We start from the raw sequence: 20,428 nt of genomic DNA, 5'->3' as shown, positions 1-20,428 counted from the left end.
TATGTATGCTCTAGCAGTGACTATCAATATTGCTGGTGCTTTCAATAACATATAGTGGCTGTCTCTTTGGCCGCCTTAGAGTTTTGGAGTGTTCAGCAGCACTGTACATCTGCCCTAGTGCTTAAGGCTGCCTGCAGGAATCAGTGTGTGGTCCCGAGTTTGGGAATGTAGCACTGGAGGCCATACTCCAAAAGTTTTTTGACAGCAGTAACATATGTGGACTGGCAGCATTTGCAGACAACATGCTGAGGTGACTCCAGAAGAATTATAGAAGACAAATGTGATGTGGCTCTCTGTGAACTTGATGGCTGGTGTCCAAGTGTTAAATTGTCACTAGCACCTCAAAAAACAACATACATCCTGCCTGAAAGGGATCCTAGCAAGAAACTGTTAAATAGAATTAAATGATTAGGAAAAGTGCAGTAAAAATGTATCTACGGGTATTTCTGGAGGAACATCCTAACTTAGCACATCATACAAAGGAAGCCAGCACTAAAGGTACAAACATGATGTACTAAATTGTAACCACTGCAAATAGGCAATTTTGCCTTCCTCTGAAAACAATCAGTCTACCACTCATCTACATTAGCATCAGTCGAGCATTTGGGCTCAGACTGTAGCTAGTTCAATGAGGAGTGCTACTAAGATTAAAGGGTGCCTACTGCACTAGGCCAAATGATGATTTGTTAGTAATTCTAGGATTAGGGAACTAGGAACAAGTGAGCCTTTTACTGGTTGAAGAAAGGCAAGCAAATGGAAGTACGATGGGTGATCTGAATTGAAGCAAATTCGAAAAAGGTAACAAAAGATTGCATATTACAACTGTGCAAAATGAACGGGACACTTCAGGCACAGGCAGGAGAACATACGAACTTATTTCTAACATCAGGGAGAGATTAAAAATGAAATTTCTTAGCCCATCGAGTGGACTGATTCATTACCTGGCTGGCCATAGCCCATACACCACCTGTTTATACAAAATCAAAAGACAAACGAATGATAGCAGCACCTGCAGTAGTGTGGGCACACCAGAACACCCATCATGGGACTGCGTGCTCTACGAAGATAGAGAGTAATGGACGTCAGGTACAAAGGATGTTGGATCCCAAAGCAGCACAAAGAAGCAAGTTTATCTGGTGCCTTCTTGATGATACTGCAGCCACAGTACCCAGGATGGTCAAGGAAGACTTCACAAGGCATTCAAACTAGGTCAGCATGCTTCCATCCAGGCTGGACAACACACTGTGCAGACGGAGCGAAGATAACCAAGGTCAGCGACCACCGAATGAAGTAATGCCCACAGAATATATAATGCGTTGATGCAAGTGATCATGGAAGCATGGACTGTAAGACTTAACAGTTATGGGTGGAATAGTTTGCTATAGTGGAAACATTGCCGACAGGCTGTTCGATGCCCAAGGAATCCAGCAGACAATGGCTGCTGACCAGGTAGTACGAGGGCAGATGCAGCAGTGAAAACAACCATCTACTCGTTAAATTCATCAAAAAATGTACAAAGAACAGATTCTGCAGGGATTATAGTAGGCTAACATGTTAACTGTTTTATTTTAGCTTTGTAGTATTTCTAGCATTTAAAAAAATCAAATATCAGAAATAAATACAGAGAAAACTGTATTTTACATTTTCATGCAGTGTAGACTTTAAAAATGCAAAATTGAGGAAAATTAAGAATCAAGAAAAATGGAGAAACCCCAAAAATAGAGCAAAAACATATGTAATTGGCATATGATTAAAAATCTTAATCCTCTCCAATATGTCGAATAAAATCTGTACACGTGAAGGAAATTAAATGTACACTACAAGTTCATACAATAATTTGTGGTAATGAATTTAACCAGTTTTTTTTTTTAAAAAAAAAAGGTTCACACCACCACATAGTTGTAACAACATGAAAAAAAAAACTTGTCAAAAAAATTGAAAATGGTATCTGGTACAAGGCAATCCAGCTATTTCCGACATGTTACGACCAAAAATTATGGGTCAAAATACATGTTTGAGAGATCTTTCCTTTGTGTTCAGCCAGAAAAAAAGCAAAAAGTAATGAACATTGTGGATTAAACCAAAAACTGAAGTATGGTGAAAGGCCGCAGAATTTAACGTACGTGTGTGTGTGTGTGTGTGTGTGTGTGTGTGTGTGTGTGTGTGTGTGTGTGTGTTTTTTCCTTCTCTTGAGAGGACAGTGAAAAAAACGAGCTTACTTCTCCAACTGACATTAGAAGCTTATTAGAAGTAAGTTCAGTGAATTTCTGTACATTGCATAAAATTTACATTTGAGACAGCTCAGGCGCTACAGTTTTGCTTTATGCCTTCTATCACTGCTGCCTATCTTTATGAGCTACAGTGTGCAGTACAAAGTGTATCTAAAATGTGCTATTGCAAAACCCTTGCTCTACTTCCATGTAACATATCTGCACAAAAAGCATATTTTCAGCACTTCATTAAATGCTGTCACCCCCTACCTCCTCTCCCACAGTTGAGGAGCCACACACCTAGAAGGAAACTCATTTTACGTGCGTTAGTGTAGTGTGGCAGCTGTGTCTGCTGTTTGAACAAGTCGCCAACCAACAAGAGCTCAGTAGTCAGAAACGGTCGACGTTTCCTCTATTCTGATCGAGCAAATTCTTTCAGACTCCGTGTTTTGAATTTAAAAGGTTGACAAGAGATGTTGCTGAAGACATTAAATTGAAAATACATGCCAAAAGGTGAGGCCATTCATCACACAATGGCTCGGTCTGAACACTTTGCATCAACTGTGCTGTTTTTCCCATTGCTGCCGCAACCTAGTAGTAGATGTATCATAATTTCGTGCTGAAGCTAAACACTGCAAGTTGTGTTGGTAATGCCACTCATGGATTGTGTCAGCATTTCTCTCACGTCTCTGCTCTATGCAACTGCCTAAAATATTCACTTCACCCTGCCACCACTCTCGGTATGAACCGTCTGTCTTTTGTATCACTTACAACTCATTCAATCACATCAAATGTCAACAGGATGAAATCGGGATGAATTCAAGCAAGAAATCTAGTAAGAACATAAAATCAAGATAACTTACTAGGAAGAAACATAAAAACAGGGAATTTTTGTCATTTATCTTATGGGCTTTTCTCAGGGGCTATGAATTTTTGGTGTAGAATCGCAAAAACATGAAATCTGAAGTTGCACTGTAGTTAATATATAAGTTTATTACTAACCAAGGAAATGTAATTTATATTATCTATTTTAGATTTTCACACAATTGGCTGCAATTATGAAGAATAAATAAATACATAAATAAAAAAATACTTGAAAACAAATAAATAAAACAGTCACCTAACTTTATTTTTTATATGATAAAATTTATGACCACCTCATATAGGGTACATGACAATGCAACTGCGTTTTATTAAACACTCTTAGAAATGTATCACCATAAGAAACACAGGGAAGCCCATGTGAATCTTGAACTAACAGATATCAAACTTGTAACCAGATAAGTAAATATGACATGTTTCTCATCAATGCATCCTAATTTTTTAAGATAGTGCTACGGCTACTTTATTAGCATTACTAAATTTTTTTCCAACAGTGAACATTTTGGACATGAGCTGTATTAGGCTTGGAAATCATACCTATTGATGACACAAAATTTTTTTACCACATCTTATCATGAATAGTTGTCTTAAGCATCTCAGCTACCTGTGCATGCTCCCAGAACTGATCCAAACCTCCAAACGTACGAAGTATTACAGTCTAGATGAGCAAGACGACAACAATACTAATGTTCAACACATTTCTCTCATTAAGCCTGTTGTGGGAATCCATATAAGCTGTGAGCAATGAGGGTGTAGACACTGTATCATATAGAGGTTCACACCAGTCACGAGAGTGCACACAGGTAGCCGAGACAGTTAAGGCAACTACTCGCGACATGCAGGAAGTCTGGATTCCAATACCAATTTAACACAAATTTCCACTTGTCACTAATACAGCTGATGCCGAAAGTATAAGGAATAGGATAGATTGCCACTCACTGCAACTACGATTGTGGTGGCAGCCAAGGGTGCGTCAGGTATGTGTACTTTTGTAAACATGCGTATTTTCCCTGCTGAGGAAGGTTTTGGAATATAGCTGCATGTGTATCAGTCATTTTGTTAAGCCTGTCTGCAACTCAACTCCTCATCTGTATGGTGCGTGGCAGTCTATCCTATTCCTTAAATTATTATTCCAACCTGCAGTTTCCATTGTTTGGTGTTAAAAGTATTCCCAACTGCAACAAAATTTCTTAATACTGATCGTTTCAAAATGCATACCAATCTTAGGGGTTTTTAGAAATTTTTACTTTCGTCTCACAATTATAAACACCACATCAAATGAATGAGTAACTCAAACTGTTTTTCTTACATATGTTCAATGTGAGCAGCAATTGCAGGAAGACAGCCAAAGGATTTGGACAAACAGTTTAACAGAATGGACAATGTCTCAAAAATAAATACAATAAACAACAAAAAGGAAGCTAAGCTTAATAGACTGTAATCTAATTACATAATGCGATTTTGGGGAATGCATTTTGCTATTTGGGCAGTAAAACAATTGATGATGACTGAAGGTGGCATTAGCAAGGAAAGTACTTCTAACACAAAAAGAAAGAAAAAAAGAAAGAAAGAAATATAAATACAACACATTCTGAGATACTGAAAGGGATGACAACTTTGCTAAAAAAAGGGATCGGTTGATAAGAGACATCCTATGCCATCAAAGAGTTGTTGACCTGGCAATCTAAAGAAGTGTAAGGGATAAAAATTCTAAAGGTAGACCATGGCTTGAGTACAGGTAAAAATGGGTGTATGTTGTTGTTGTTGTTGTTGTTATATAGAGATAAATGGGCTTGCACAGGACAGACAAGCAAGGAGAGCTGCAGCAAACCAGTCTTTGGACTGAACACCACAACAGCAAAATTAAACATTTTACTCATAATTTTTTGCCAGGCAGATTTTTTCCTTCAGAAGTATTCCACTTTTTTTCCATGTTGGAGTATGCTCAATCATGATGTCCAAGCAAAACAACTACACAATCCATGAAATCGCAGAAATTCAAGTGTAAACTGTTCAACCGAAATACTAGACAGACTTTGATTACAGATGAATTCCTGCAATTTTATTAATCGAGTAATATGTGTGAGAAGGTAAGGATTAAAAGCTACACAAACACATGAAATGTCACTTATGGGGTGGACGTAAGGAGGAAGGGGAGCAATGACTGTTAATCTATTTTATTCCCGAGTCAGTACGTTGTTTTTTTTTTTCTCTCTCCACAAATGCTACAGTGTAGAGTACAATGAGTTACATTTTGCAAGGCAGTCTTTAATAGCACATTCCATTCAGATGTTTACGATTTTGTTAATTTTGTTTTCTGAAACAAAGAGTAAGCCAATATGTAGATAGGGAGCGGTCACAGTTTGTTGTGCATCTACACTATGACCTAGACTATCTCGACACCCCCAAAACATACGTTTTTTTATATTAGATGCATTGTGCTGCCACCTACTGCCAGTTACTCCATATCAACGACCTCAGTGGTCATTAGACATCATGAGGGAGCAGAATGGGGCACTCTGCGGAACTCATGGACTTCGAACTCTTGATTAGGTGATTGGGTGTCACTTGTGTCATACATCTGTGTGCGAGGTTTCCACCGTTTCGATGTAATAGTGAAGGGGAAACGAAGGGACACATACAGCCAAACGCATGCAGGCTGACTCGTCTGTTAACTGACAGACTGCTGACAGTTTAAGAGTGTCATAATGTGCAATATGCAGTCATTTATCCAGACCATCACACCGGAATTCCAAACTGCATCAGGATCCACTGCAGTACTGTGACAGTTAGGCAAGAGGTGAGAAAACTTTGATTTCATGGTCGATTGGCTGCTCATAAGCCACACATCACACCGGTAAATGCCTAACGACACCTCGCTTGGTGTAAGGAGCGTAAACATTGGACGATTGAGCAGTGGAATAATGTTGTGTGGATTGACGAATTACGGTACACAATGTGGCTGTCCGACGGCAGGGTGTGGGTATGGCAAATGCCCGGTGAATGTCACCTGCCATCGTGTGTAGCGCCAACAGTAAAATTTGGAGGTGGTGGTGTTATGGTGTGGTCTCATTTTTCTTGGAGGAGGCTTGCACCCCTTTTTGTTTCGCGTGGCACTATCACAGCAAAGGCCTTCACTGATGTTTTAAGCACCTTCTTGCTTCCCACTGTTGAAGAGCAATTCGGGGATGGCGATTGCATCTTAACACAATTAAGCACCTGTTCATAAAACACGGCATGTGGCGGAATGGTTACAAGACAAAACATCCCTGTAATGGACTGACCTGCACAGAGCCCTGACCTGAATGCTACAGAACACCTTTGGGATGTTTTGGAATGCTGAATTCGTGCCAGGCCTCACCGGCCAACATCGATACCTCTCCTCAGTGCAGCACTCCATGAAGAATGGACAGCCCTTTCCCAAAAACCTTCCAGCACTTTATTTAACATATGCCTGAAAGAGTGGAAGCTATAATCAAGGCAAAGGCTGGGCCAACACCATATTGAATTCGAGCATTACCAATGGAGGGTGCCATGAACTTTTAAGTTATTTTCAGCCAGGTGTCTGGATACTTTTGATCACAGTATACATTTTATAAAATTCAATAAGAAAATGTACTTTGAGTTCATAAAAGTTAACAGCATTTGGCTAAATTACTACTACTGCTATCACGCGTCATCCTACCATGCCAGTGGCAGTTTGATGACAATTGTGCAGCTGACAGGAGGAAAGTAACATGGCACATGGAATGAGGGGGGCAGAGCAGGTGGAATGAGCAACATGTTGGAGGGAAGTCAAAAAATTTAATGAATAAAGGGTGAAAATAATGAGGATGTTTCTAAATAGAGTCGATGTCTCAAAAAGAATTCATACCTCCTGGTAGAACAGCAAAATACTGAACATAGGTATTTTTCTGAATAAATAGTGTATTTTGCTTCTATACTGGCAGGAGAATGTTGCTTCAAAACAAACCATCACATGCCACTCTCTCATTAGTTGTGTAGAAGGAGCAGCTGACAAACCCCAAATCCCTCCTGTCAAACATCAAGGTGAGCTCTGACAACATTGCTGTATGAAACACAGAAGTAGGCCACTGGCTCCTTCTAAACTTTTACCATCTTCTGCAGAAATAGGGGCTATTGTTGAGTAGCTATTTAATTTTAAAGTCAATCAGATTCATACTGCAAGTGGATTCAAACTGGAGTTTGAACAGGTTTGATGTTCATAAAATGCCAAAGTATGAAGGGCAGACTCCCACAGTTGGCAGTATGACAAAATTTGCTGCCTGATCAACACTCCTCTCCCCACAATCATTGTATTTCTACCTTCCAGTCAAGCTGGGGTCACTGTTCTTCCTCCAATGTTCCGCAGAGCTGTGCTTGAACACTGACTCATGGGCAGCTATATCTTTTAGGGTGTAGGTCACATGTAACAACAGCAACTAATACACAAATAAAAGCTTGCAATCACGATTAAGTCCAATTCTTGAAGTTTTGCCCATTCTGTGATCTAGTGGCATCTTTTTTTTTTTTTTTTTTGTTTGTGGTTTTAGGGCGCAAAACTTCTATGGTCATTAGCGCCCAGCCCGTGACGTAGGAAACAGGGAAAAAAACGAAATTTAAAATCAGCAGCAATGGGAACAAATTCATAAAATTTGAGAAACTAAAGGCAGAAGGAATGCTTAAAAATCCACTATAGAAAGGGGTTGGTTGTCCCAAAAAAGCTTCAAATGACTGACGTCATTTCACTGTCACTAATAAACTGTAGAACGCGGTCAGCTGAGCGCGTGTCATCTGCTAAAATCGACGATAGATCAGGCGATAGCTGTAGACGGGAGCGTAACGGATTAAAATAGGGGCATTCAATTAAAAGGTGTCTGACCGTCCACAGCTGAGAGCAGTGGGGAAAGAGTGGGGGAGGATCACCGCTTAAAAGATGTCGATGGCTAAAAAGACAGTGCCCTATCCGGAGTCTAGCTAAAATTACCTCCTCCCGACGACGCGTTCGGGAGGAAGAGATCCAAGCGCAAGGAAGGGCTTTCACTTCCCGCAATTTATTATGGGGAAGTGTTGACCAATGCGCATGCCATAAATGAGCAACTTGGCGACATAAACCGCTCCGTAGATCGGTAAACGGAAGAGACTGAATAGCTGGCCGAGGAAGAGAGACTGCAGCCTTGGCCGCTATATCGGCCGCCTCATTCCCACAGATACCAGCGTGTCCCGGGAGCCAGAGGAACGCCACTGAGACGCCCCCAGGTGGAGCAAGCGCAGACAGTCCTGAATCCGGTGGACCAGAGGGTGCACAGGGTAAAGAGCTTGGAGACTTAGGAGAGAGCTGAGAGAATCTGAGCAGATTACGTACTGTATCCGCTGATGGCGGCGGATGTAGTGGACAGCCTGGAGAACAGCGTAAAGCTCCGCAGTATAAACCGAACACTGGTCGGGAAGCCGAAAGTGATTTGGGGTGTCGCCAACAATATAGGCACTCCCTACACCTAACGATGTTTTCGAGCCGTCGGTGTAAATAAATGTGGCTTCCGTCATTTGTGCACATAGAGCAGCAAATGCCCGACGGTAAACAAGTGTAGGGGTACCATCCTTGGGAAATTGACATAGGTCTCTGAACAAGTCGATCCGGGGACGGAGCCAAGGCGGTGCTGTACCCCAAGTTGTCAAGAAGGTTTTAGGAAAGCGGAAGGAAAGAGAATGGAGCAGTTGACGGAAACGGACTCCCGGGGGTAGTAGGGAGGAGGAGCGGCCTGCATACCCGACATCAAAGGAGGCGTCGAAAAAAAGGTCATGGGCTGGATTAGCAGGCATGGAAGACAGATGGCTAGCATAACGACTCAGAAGGACTGCCCGCCGATTGGACAGTGGAGGTTCAGCAGTCTCAGCATAAAGGCTTTCCACAGGGCTGGTGTAAAAAGCTCCAGACAGTAAACGTAATCCACGGTGGTGGATAGAGTCGAGACACCGAAGAATAGACGGCCGAGCAGAGGAGTAGACTATGCTTCCATAATCCAATTTCGAGCGCACTAAGGCGCGATAGAGGCGGAGAAGGACCACTCGGTCCGCTCCCCAGGAGGTACCATTCAGGACACGGAGGGTGTTAAGGGAACGCAGACAGCGAGCCGAAAGATAGGAAACGTGGGAGGACCAGCACAGTTTTCTGTCAAACATAAGACCCAAGAATTTAGCGACATCGGAAAACGGAAGGTTGACAGGACCTAGATGTAAGGAGGGCGGAAGAAACTCCTTACGTCGCCAAAAATTAACACAAACGGTCTTACTGGGTGAGAACCGGAAGCCGGTTTCGATGCTCCACGAGTGGAGGCGATCGAGACATCCTTGAAGACGCCGTTCAAGAAGGCTGGTCCGTTGAGAGCTGTAGTAGATCGCAAAATCGTCCACAAAGAGGGAGCCCGAGACATCAGGAAGGAGACAATCCATAATTGGATTAATGGCGATGGCAAACAGTACAACACTCAGCACGGAGCCCTGGGGTACCCCGTTTTCTTGGGAGAAAGTACGGGATAGAGTAGTGTTCACCCGCACCCTAAATGTGCGCTCTGCCATAAATTCGCGAAGAAAAAGGGGCAGCCGGCCTCGAAAGCCCCAAGAGAACAGTGTGCGGAGGATGCCTGTCCTCCAACAGGTATCGTATGCTCTCTCCAGATCAAAAAATATTACTACCGTTTGGCGTTTCCGGAGAAAATTGTTCATGATATAAGTGGAGAGAGCAACAAGATGGTCAACGGCAGAACTATGCTTTCGGAATCCACATTGGGCTGGTGTTAAAAGACTGCGGGATTCCAGCCACCAAGCTAAACGGTAATTCACCATACGCTCCAAAACCTTACAGACACTACTCGTGAGAGAAATGGGGCGATAGCTAGAGGGGAGATGTTTGTCCTGTCCAGGTTTCGGAACGGGAACGACAATAGCTTCCCGCCATCGCTTGGGAAAGGTACTGTCGGTCCAAATTCGATTATAAAGGCGAAGGATGTAACGCAGGCTATGGGTTGATAAATGCAGCAACATTTGGACATGGATACCATCCGGTCCTGGGGCGGAGGAGCGAGAAGAAGAGAGGGCATGTTGGAGTTCCCGCATGGAGAAAACAGTATTGTAGCTTTCGTGATTTTGAGAGGAGAAAGCAAGATGTCGCACTTCCGCTGCACGTTTCTTCGGGAGAAACGCTGGCGGGTAATTTGAAGAGCTCGAAATCTCAGCAAAGTGCTGACCCAATGAGTTAGAAATTGCGACGGAGTCCACTAAGGTATCATGCGCGACAGTGAGCCCAGAGACTGGGGAGAAACTAGGCGCGCCTGAGAACCGTCGAAGCCGACTCCAAACTTCTGAGGAGGGAGTGAAGGTGTTAAATGAGCTAATAAAGAATTTCCAGCTTGCCTTCTTGCTATAGCGGATGACGCGACGGCATCGTGCACGGAGCTGCTTACATCGGATACAGTTGGCCAAAGTCGGATGGTGACGGAAAATGCAAAGAGCACGTCCCCGCTCACGTATTGCGTCACGGCATGCCTCGTTCCACCAAGGAACTGGGGGTCGCCGGGGCAATTTGGAGGTGCGTGGTATTGAACGTTCCGCAGCTGTGAGAATAATGTCGGTAACATGTGTGACCTCATCGTCGACGCTGGGAAAGCGACGGTCATCGAATGTCGCTAGAGACGAAAAAAGTGTCCAATCGGCTTGGGCAAACTTCCAGCGTCGCGAGCGCATATATGGCAGTTGAGGCTGCAGTCTAAGAACACATGGAAAGTGGTCACTCGAGTGTGTATCATCAAGGGCGAACCATTCGAAGCGCCGAGCTAGCGGAACAGTACCGACCGCAAGGTCCAAATGAGATAAATTTGTCGTGGAGGCAGACAAAAATGTGGCGACCCCAGTGTTGAGGCAGACTAGATCCACTTGGTGGAAGACGTCTAGCAATAGTGAGCCACGTGGACAAGGATGTGGAGATCCCCAAAGCGGGTGGTGGACATTGAAGTCCCCAACCAGCAAATAGGGGGGTGGAAGCTGATCAAGAAGAAGAAGAAGGAGATCAGCTCGTGCCATTGGTGAGGACGATGGAATGTATACAGTACGAAGAGAGAATGTGTATCCAGAAAGGGAAAGACGGACGGCGACAGCTTGGAAGGAACTGGTTAAGGGGATTGGGTGATAATGGAGAGTATCATGGAGCAGAATCATGAGTCCTCCATGGGCTGGAGTGCCTTCAACAGAGGGGAGGTCATATCGGACGGACTGAAAATGAGGGAGAACAAAGCGGTCATGGGGACGTAGCTTTGTTTCCTGAAGACAGAAGATGACCGGCGAGTAGGATCGCAAGAGGATCGACAATTCATCCCGATTGGCTCGAATGCCGCGGATATTCCAGTGGATAATGGACATAGGGTGAACAGAAAATAGAGGAACATGACCAAGGGTGCTGCTCAACGACTGCTCAGAGCTGGCGACCGACAGCATGGAATTGTATTCAGTCGAAGGCAGAAGATCCTGATCCATAGGTTGGTCAGGAGCAGCTCCTGCCACCAACGATCGGCCAGTTGACCGGCCACCAGCAGTGCGCCTCGGCGACACAGAGGACGGCCGAGGGCGATTGCCGCCAGGTGGTGCTGTAGATGGGACACGCCTTGGCGGAGAAGGAGAGGAACTGTGTTTCTTCGTAGCCTTCTTGGAAGTATGATGTTTAGATGAAGGAGGAACCGATGGTTGTGAAGTAGCGGTACGTAAAAACTCTTCACGAGAATGCTCTTTTTTCGAAGACTTGGCGTCTGACTTTTGGGCTCGAGATTTAGCAGAACCCGACGAAGGGTGAGCCATAGAGTGGGCAGGCGAAAGTGGTGAGGTTGAACGGGCGATCTTTGCGCTGGCCGATCTGACGACCGTGGTACTAAAGGTGAGGTCGCAAGTCTGCGTGGCCGCCTCCTTTGTTGGCCGAGGAGAAGCAAGGACAGTGCTGTATTTTCCTTTCTGAGGCACGGTGGGCTGTCGACTGGCGAGTAACTTTCGAGCAGCAAAGGTCGACATCTTTTCCTTCACTCTTATTTCCTGGATGAGCTTTTCGTCCTTAAAAACGGGCAATCTCGAGAGGAAGCAGCGTGGTCACCCATACAGTTGATGCAGCGAGGGGATGGAGGTGGACAAGCACCCTCATGGGCATCCTTGCCACACGTAACACATTTGGCCGGATTGGAACAGGCCTGGCTGGTGTGATTGAACCGCTGACATCGATAGCAACGCGTAGGGTTTGGGACATAAGGGCGAACGGAAATTATCTCATAGCCTGCTTTGATTTTTGATGGGAGTTGAACTTTGTCAAATGTCAAGAAGACAGTGCGGGTTGGAATGATGTTCGAGTCAACCCTTTTCATAACCCGATGAACAGCCGTGACGCCCTGGTCAGACAGGTAGTGCTGAATTTCTTCGTCAGACAATCCATCAAGAGAGCGGGTATAAACGACTCCACGCGAGGAATTTAAGGTACGGTGCGGTTCCACCCGGACAGGGAAGGTGTGGAGCAGAGAAGTACGCAGCAATTTTTGAGCCTGGAGGGCACTGTGTGTTTCTAACAACAGGGTGCCATAACGTAATCTGGAACAAGACTTTACAGGACCCGCAATTGCGTCGACACCTTTCTGAATAATGAAAGGGTTGACCGTGGAAAAGTCGTGACCTTCGTCAGACCGAGAAACAACAAGGAACTGTGGCAACGATGGAAGGACCGTCTGTGGCCGAGACTCAGTGAACTTACGTTTGTGAGCAGACATAGTGGAAGGTGAGGAAACCATTGCGGAAGAATCCCCATGATTACCGGCGTCTCCGATGGCACGCTCCTCCCTTGTGGGGGCCCTCACCGAGGGCACACCCGCCTTAGGTGATTGTTCACACCTCAGGTCACACCTCCCGACAAACGGACGGAGGGACCAATTGGCACTTTCGGAAGGTATCAGCTCGGGTAATCACCCCTCCCTGGGCCTGGCCGTTACCAGGGGGTACATACGTGTCCTACTTGTCTACCCGGGGCGGGGAATTACGCGTTACCCTGTCACCGGCTACGCATGGAAGTGCGTGGGTCGGCCTTCAGACACGCACAGGGAGGAAAAAAGAGAAGGGGAAAGGAAAGAAGAGGGGGTCTCAAACGCCGCAGTGGAGAAAAGGGCAAGGAGAAGAGGGAAGGAAAAGAGAAGGACAGAGGAAGGACGAGGACTTGCAAGTGTAAAAGCAAGGAATTTGGAACAGTTTCGAGCGTCCGTCTGCGGACGTAGGCACAAACCATACTCCCAGAGGGGGAGAAAGGGAAGGAAAGAGCCAGAGGTGAGGGGGGGGGGGGGCGAAGATGGGGGACGGGGAGGGATGCGGAAAGGGAAGGGAAGGTAGGTATGCAGCCCGGAAAGGAAGGAGGGCCACATTAGCTCGGGGTCCCGTGCTCGCTACGCACGTGTCCACAAAAGAGTTGTGGACCCCCTAGGGGTAGTGGCATCTGTTGGTATGATCTCCACTACAGGTATTCCTGCCATAATTTATTCTTGCAATAACAGTTGCTGTCTGTTTAATGTGATTTATTTTGTTTGTTAGATATTTAATCCTGGATTAATTCTCTTTCTCATTTTATCTGACTGTCACCGCCTTATTCTAAAGCTGGTAACATTTTTCCACAGTATTCTAAGATGTGAACAGTAAATTTCTAATTTGCAACCTACTTGATAAATGACTGTAGTTTCTCATAACCAAATGAAATGCTGTCTTTGGTTCAGACCCACGTAATGGTATTTGAAGAACAATATTTCACCTTTGAATGTTACCTTTACTTAAAAAGCAGAATAAATTTATGTATACTGTATAGATTTAATGTATGAGAATTTATCACAAACCTGTTTAAATACAACAAAAGTTTGTAAGTTGATAGAATTTAAATGCTATCTAATTTTGTAATCTGATAAATATGGCAGGTCATCTCAAAGTAAATTTCATCCTTGGGGACATTCTCTCATTAGTGACAAAGTCTTTCCTCTTAAGAATTATTGTGCCAATAGCCCATGAACTTCAATTACTGTATGAAAATGTTTTTTTTTTTTTTTCTTTTTTGAGGAAACTAAATTGATAAGACAACACTGATGGTCAGTTCGTACTTTCATGAGAAATGTCAGTGCTGGCAATAGTCACACATATTTAAGTACATACACTATTTTAGCTTTTGGAACTAATTGTCCCTTACTCACCGAGGGCAGAGGAATAGGTTGAGGAAAGCTAGATTTACTTATACCTTAGCATGAGGAAGAAACTTGTGTGTGTGTGTGTGTGTGTGTGTGTGTGTGTGTGTGTGTGTGTGTGTGTGTGTGTGTGTGTGAGAGAGAGAGAGAGAGAGAGAGAGAGAGAGAGAGAGAGAGAGAGAGAGAGAGAGAGTTGAGGCAAGTGTCAACAGTTTGACCCTTCCCTGCCCATACCTCCTGTCGCCATTGCTGATTGCGGGATGTATCAGCGCATAACTGAGGAGCTGTCTCGCTTCCTCCACATACGCCCCGGTCTCCACTGCATGGCTGAGCGCGGAGTGGATGGCCGCAAGATAGCGAGACTTGGCTTCGCAGTTGCCAGGCCGCAGCAGGGGCAGTAGCTGCAGCAACTGCCTCAGTGTCGAGCCGTCGCAGCCCAGAGACAAGATGCTTCCAATGTATCCTGCAGCACGCATACATAACTTAAGATACATTTAGACGAAAAATGAAAAGGAACATCCGAGTTGATAAAGGTTACTATACTTGGTAATGCAGAAATGAAAATACCTAACTGAATACTTAAATTATATTTTTCTTCCACTTGTACTTTAAAACTAAAGACCACTTCTTTATTGTATATCCTACAATAATTATACTCTAACTGGGCTGCAAGTGCATTTCTTAACATTTGAAGAACTCCCAATGTAACTTTTTGCTAAGTCGAATTCATGACAACCAATTGAAGTATGATGGGCAGATACCAGAGCTAACATTCACTGGTGACATAGATTTTCCAGTCACATGTTAGGAAAATGTGTTGAAAGGAATGCATGCATACTGACCACAGGGTGTACCTTTAGGATGAACAACACAAAGACTATCACTGGTAGCAGAGAGGTAAGTACGCGAAGTGCATTACTATCGTTGATAGTAAAATAGTTTATTGTTCTCCTTATGCATTGCTGGTTCTCTGGAAGATTTGAAGCTCACAACTGGAAAGCACGTGTCCAAACAATTCACATCATGTTTGGCACGTGACTTTTATACCACCTAAAATGAAGGACTAAGGTATTTTGGCTCACTCTCTCCCCATCCCCTTCCTCCACCTACTTTTTGAGAAAATTGCCCCAAACATTTATGACATAAATCACCAAATGATTGAAAATCTGGCATTCTTCATCATCGTATAAGGAGTCCACAAATGTTTATTTTCCAAGAAAACAAGAAAAAACTTTTCACTGCCATTTATACGCCCATTAGGTGAACACCCTTCCATGAAAGCAGTGCTGGCTGAGAGACCAAGGCAACTGACAAGGGAGCGGAGGACCTGCTGAGGGATTTGGTGTGGTGGGGGTGGGGGGGTGGGGGGGGGGGTAATGGCTTGCTGTGCTGTTGAATAATGCTTACACGAGGTGAAGGGGGGAGTCATCCAGGTTTCACACTGAACAGACATATGCAGTCGAGTCCCACAAAAATTATGAACAGTTTGTAGATAGTAAAATAAGAGTTTGGAAGTTTTCCTTAACAGGTAGGGAAACAGGCATTAATTTCTTTATTTGTGAAGGGTGCATATAATCACCAAATCTGAACAAATCAGAACAGTCATTCTTAATAAGATACATTGGAAGAATGAGGGATGGCTATATTAGTATTTTAACTATTGTTGAGGCTGCTGTGAGTTTATGTAGTGTGCGAGTAATTTTGAAAAAGTGATACAACAATGGCAAATTTCAGTGTGAAAGTTGAAATAAAAACTGGTAAATCAGGATGGCACAGTTGTGTTTGACTATTGTTGGGAAGCGTGTCAGTTTCGAACTCAATGAATCCTTTCAAATCAATCTTTTTACGTAAATTGAGGAACTGATGAGACCACAAATATTAAAGGAAAGGCGTTTTCATTTTAGGCAATACTCATCTTTCATACAAAGCATGTTTCCTATGTTAAACATCCCTTACGCATGTCTGATCACAGTAAAAAAAAACCACACACACAACAGTCAATTAGACATCAGCAGAACACGGCAGGATGGAGGTTACAATTAACTATTTTCTCAACATCAAAATTGAGAACACAGCTGTGGAAAAAAGCAAAAGAATTTTATGTGGGGGATCAACAGTATGCTGGACAGCCATCGCAAAGAGGATATCAGAAATCCAGGGGTTTGACAAAAATATGGGAACATCAAAACACAACCAATTACCAGCCCTAATACAGTATAGCAAACCTGTCAGTATTTGAAACAGGCTTTTAGTCATCTCAGAATGGATAAATACAGGTCCTATGCGGTTTTCAATTGACTATTGTAACATTCCTCCCGTAAAATAATGGTAAGTTCAGGAAACAATGAGATGGATAGCGATTACATGCCCTTCTCTCCAAAGCAGAACACAAAGGCTAAATAATATCGAGATCAGGTTACTAGTGGCCAGCGAGGGAAGATGCAACAATTCATCATTGTGCTCAAAACAAGTCCTGGAAGATGTGGGTCGCGTAAACAGAAGCCCTGTCATCTTTTAATGCAGCATCACCATAGGCAAACAAATACTGTATCGCAAGATGGATCTGGTCTGCACAAATGGTCGTGTAATCCGTGGTAGTAATGTAACCTTCCAGAGTAACCACGGAGCCCACAGAATACCACAATACAGCTGTCCAAATCGCCCATTCCACCATGTTTTACCTTTGGCATGTAAGCTATGCCAGAAGTTGGAAACACTGTCAAAACAACACTCATTGGTATTGTAACGGTGACCGGAACAGTCGCGGGGTTGTAACGACGGAAAGCGCGGCGGGACCCGCGGAGCGGCCTGCGAACAACAACACAACGGGAGAGGACGGACACGACCAACGAAGAAAAGATCGAACAACGACAAGATCGAACAACGGAGTCACAAGAAAACCTAACAAACATGTCCACTCGTACACAGAACAAGTAAGTAAGCTGTCTAATGCGAGGTGATGTGTCCACAGACGTACACGAGATTAGACTGGCTGGCTGAGCGAGAGGCAGACCCTTAAGTACTATATCGGAGGTGGCACTATTGGCCGCTGGAACCACGTGTTCCACTGTGGCGCCCTCGCACTAAAAGCGGGCCAGGAGGCGTGCGTCGCCACAGCTTATGGCACGATGGTGCAGAGACCTCTGGGGGTCTTTGACGTCCATGACGTCTGGCGCGGATTCAAATTCCGCGGTGCGCGGTACCAGAATTGGAGCAAATGACTTTTTCCATTGCTCCATAATTCAAGTTTTATGGCTCCAGCACCATGTTTTCTTATCACATGCATTTGTATCATTAATGAGTGGTTATGGAATTTCAGATCATCCTGAAATTCCCTCCTTGTGGAACTCCCTTTGTATTGTTTTGGTGCTCGCAGGGTTTGCAAATTTGGTTCTGCAGTGACGTGTGTGTGTGCGTGTGTGTTATTTTTCGTCACAATCTTCTTCAATGACCATATGCATGACCACCCACCACCCATTTTCACTTAGCAGATGACATTTTCTTGCTTTACTTGTATGAGGTATAAATCTTCAACACATGCCTCTAGAAACCATCAAATACTTCGGCTGCCTTGGTTATGGAAGGTGCCACCAGACAAGCACCAGCAATTTACGCATGTTCAAGTCCATTTAGCTCTAACATAATTCACTTACAACTGCACACAACATTGTTCTGACAGTGACTGACACTTAACATATTGAAGACCCTGCAGAGGCACTACTTATGGTCTATCTAGCACAACCTGCAGGCTCAGCTAGCATCTGTATGTTCAAGCACGAATTTCTAGTGGTATTTGCATATTTCTGCCACGCTCATGTAAACTGGCCAGGAGAAGAAATTTTTCTTCAATAAAAGAAATGTACCAATATATATTGGTGTAGACATAAGAAAGGAGATCCTTTAAGTGTTCATCTGGTGCCCAGAATTTTAAGGAAATGAAACATGGGCAGTCAGAAACACTAAGGGAAACAAACTTGCATTTGAAATATGGTTCTATCAAAGAATGTTAAAAATTAATGGACACGTCAAGTGTGAAAAATGGCACACACTGAAAATTGTCTGTCTATGAATCTGTAGACTGGCTCAAAAAGAAACTACCAATTTTACGATAATCCCACTACAATTCGATCTTAGGTGTAGTCTTGCCACGCAGGAGAAAAATATTTTTATTCTACACATTTTATTCACATTCGTGCTGCAAACTACTCCTGTCAGCTTACACAATTTGGATACATATTTATTCTACTTCTATTTTTTCTGGTATTCTGGTGACGATTATACATATTTGTTCTAATGGAGGAACCTTGTGAAAATCATTTTTGTGTATAATCGCACGAGCTGTCTGACAAAAATGTTTTATTGCAAAACTACTTTTGCCCTAAATGCTTATTGTTACATACATGGTAATCATGTCAATATGACCCCCAAAAAAATTCTTTATCATCTGACATCAGCACCTTTTGTAGGTTTTACCATTGTGTTACACTTTCCTACAGTAATGGGTTTAACCTCTAACAATAATGCATGTACTGTCACTAATAGAATTTTTTTGCATTATTGCTCACATGAAACCCTGTTGGCAAAAAGTTGTATTGCTGTTGTAATACTGAAACTTACCAGCAGTGGTCCTTCCTTATAATTTTATGTTTACCTCCATGCTGTTACAGTAGACCTTCCTATTGCTCATTTTGCATCAATTTCACTTCACAGTATTTATAAAACCTTTCATTTAAATCTTCATCTGCATTATTTTGTCGAGAACGTGAGCAGAATTTAGGTTGTAAGTGTTTGTGTGACAATTACCATAAAAAGTACTCTTAATTAAAAAATTTGACAACACTTCACAGCCAATTACAATAGAGCGTTTTGTTTTTTAACTGATAGGCTTGAATTTTAATTATTTAAATATTACGATAAATAAATAAAAACCACACACACTAATACTCCAAATGAATGAAAGAAAGAAAGAATAAAACTGAGAAAATGAAAGCAAATGAAGTTAATACAATGATAAAAACAACGCAACAAAGGATTAGCAAGGAGAAACCATTACATTTAAACAAATTGACAGAATAAAAATCACAGTCATTTAGATAAATACGAAAGAAAAAGTAGATTGCACCTAATGAGATTTGAACTCGCAACCTTCAGCATACCAGCCAAATAATGTGACTGCTAGATTACAATGCTGTTAAAATTAGTGTATCACAAGAAATTCTGTAATTCTTTTTTGTCAGTTACTCGCACACAGGGGTCTACCAGGGTGAACAGCTGCAGTGTGTGACACCTGGGACTTAACCTACACCACCGCATAATTTTTGCCCACCGTATAGTTAATTTCAGAAAGCCAATCTCACCCTTGGGGATTTCTCTTAGTTTCTGACTGCTCAACACAACAAACAGATGAATGATTCATGCTGAACAGAGAAGATTCTGAATCCGACAGATTCTGAATGTAAAGATCATTTGAATAATGATTCTGCAAGTGTGGATTCTAATGACCTACAACCAACATTTTTTCAGCAATATGAAAAATATTCTTCGAAGAAATAGTGCTGCAACACAGCTGCCTTTCTGCAGTCAACATGAAGAATGAATGCATTTTGAATTTTTTTAGGTCTGCAACCACCAGAGTAAGTGAGAAAGTTCAAATTGAATTACAAATACGAACATAGAGGGTGAGCAAGTTTGCAGCCAACAACAGATAAATATGGATCGTGTCCCATTACAACTCAATGTCAGGTTGTTGTTACTTGGTGGAGCACATCAACTGTATGGCAAATCTCCTAGACATTGCTACACTGTATCTGTTCTTTTGGACATGTCCGATAGAAAAAAAAAAAAAAAAAAAAAAAAAGAAACATGTACAAAAGAACACACACTACTTATATAATTGAAGCACGGGCAACCAATTTATTTAAATCTATGTTCAGGGGCAGCTAATGTCAATTCCTTTGTGTCTTGCCGAACAGGTTACAATGTCACGAGGAACAGGTATCGTGCAGTCTGGTAAGGAATGAGCTACAGAAGAATGAAAATTTACAGAAACTCACCGGAGTTCAAAGCATATTGGAAAAATGTGTGGAAAGGAGTCCCATA

The 20,428-nt window shown here is 43.1% G+C and overlaps 1 protein-coding gene across 1 annotated transcript in view; it reads right to left on the bottom strand.

Moving 5' to 3' along the window:
* Window positions 1–20,428, bottom strand: part of LOC124550753 (protein Smaug homolog 1) — a 96,264-nt gene that overhangs the window by 59,922 nt on the left and 15,914 nt on the right. Inside the window, 1 exon segment of the mRNA XM_047125476.1 lies at window positions 14,564–14,792. Coding sequence (XP_046981432.1) covers window positions 14,564–14,792 — 229 coding nt within the window.

Source organism: Schistocerca americana, chromosome 9, assembly GCF_021461395.2.
Source record: "Schistocerca americana isolate TAMUIC-IGC-003095 chromosome 9, iqSchAmer2.1, whole genome shotgun sequence".
NCBI classification, from domain to species: Eukaryota; Metazoa; Arthropoda; class Insecta; order Orthoptera; family Acrididae; genus Schistocerca; species Schistocerca americana.
Note: the sequence above shows the minus strand (reverse complement) of the source record. Positions and strands in the feature narration are given on the sequence as shown.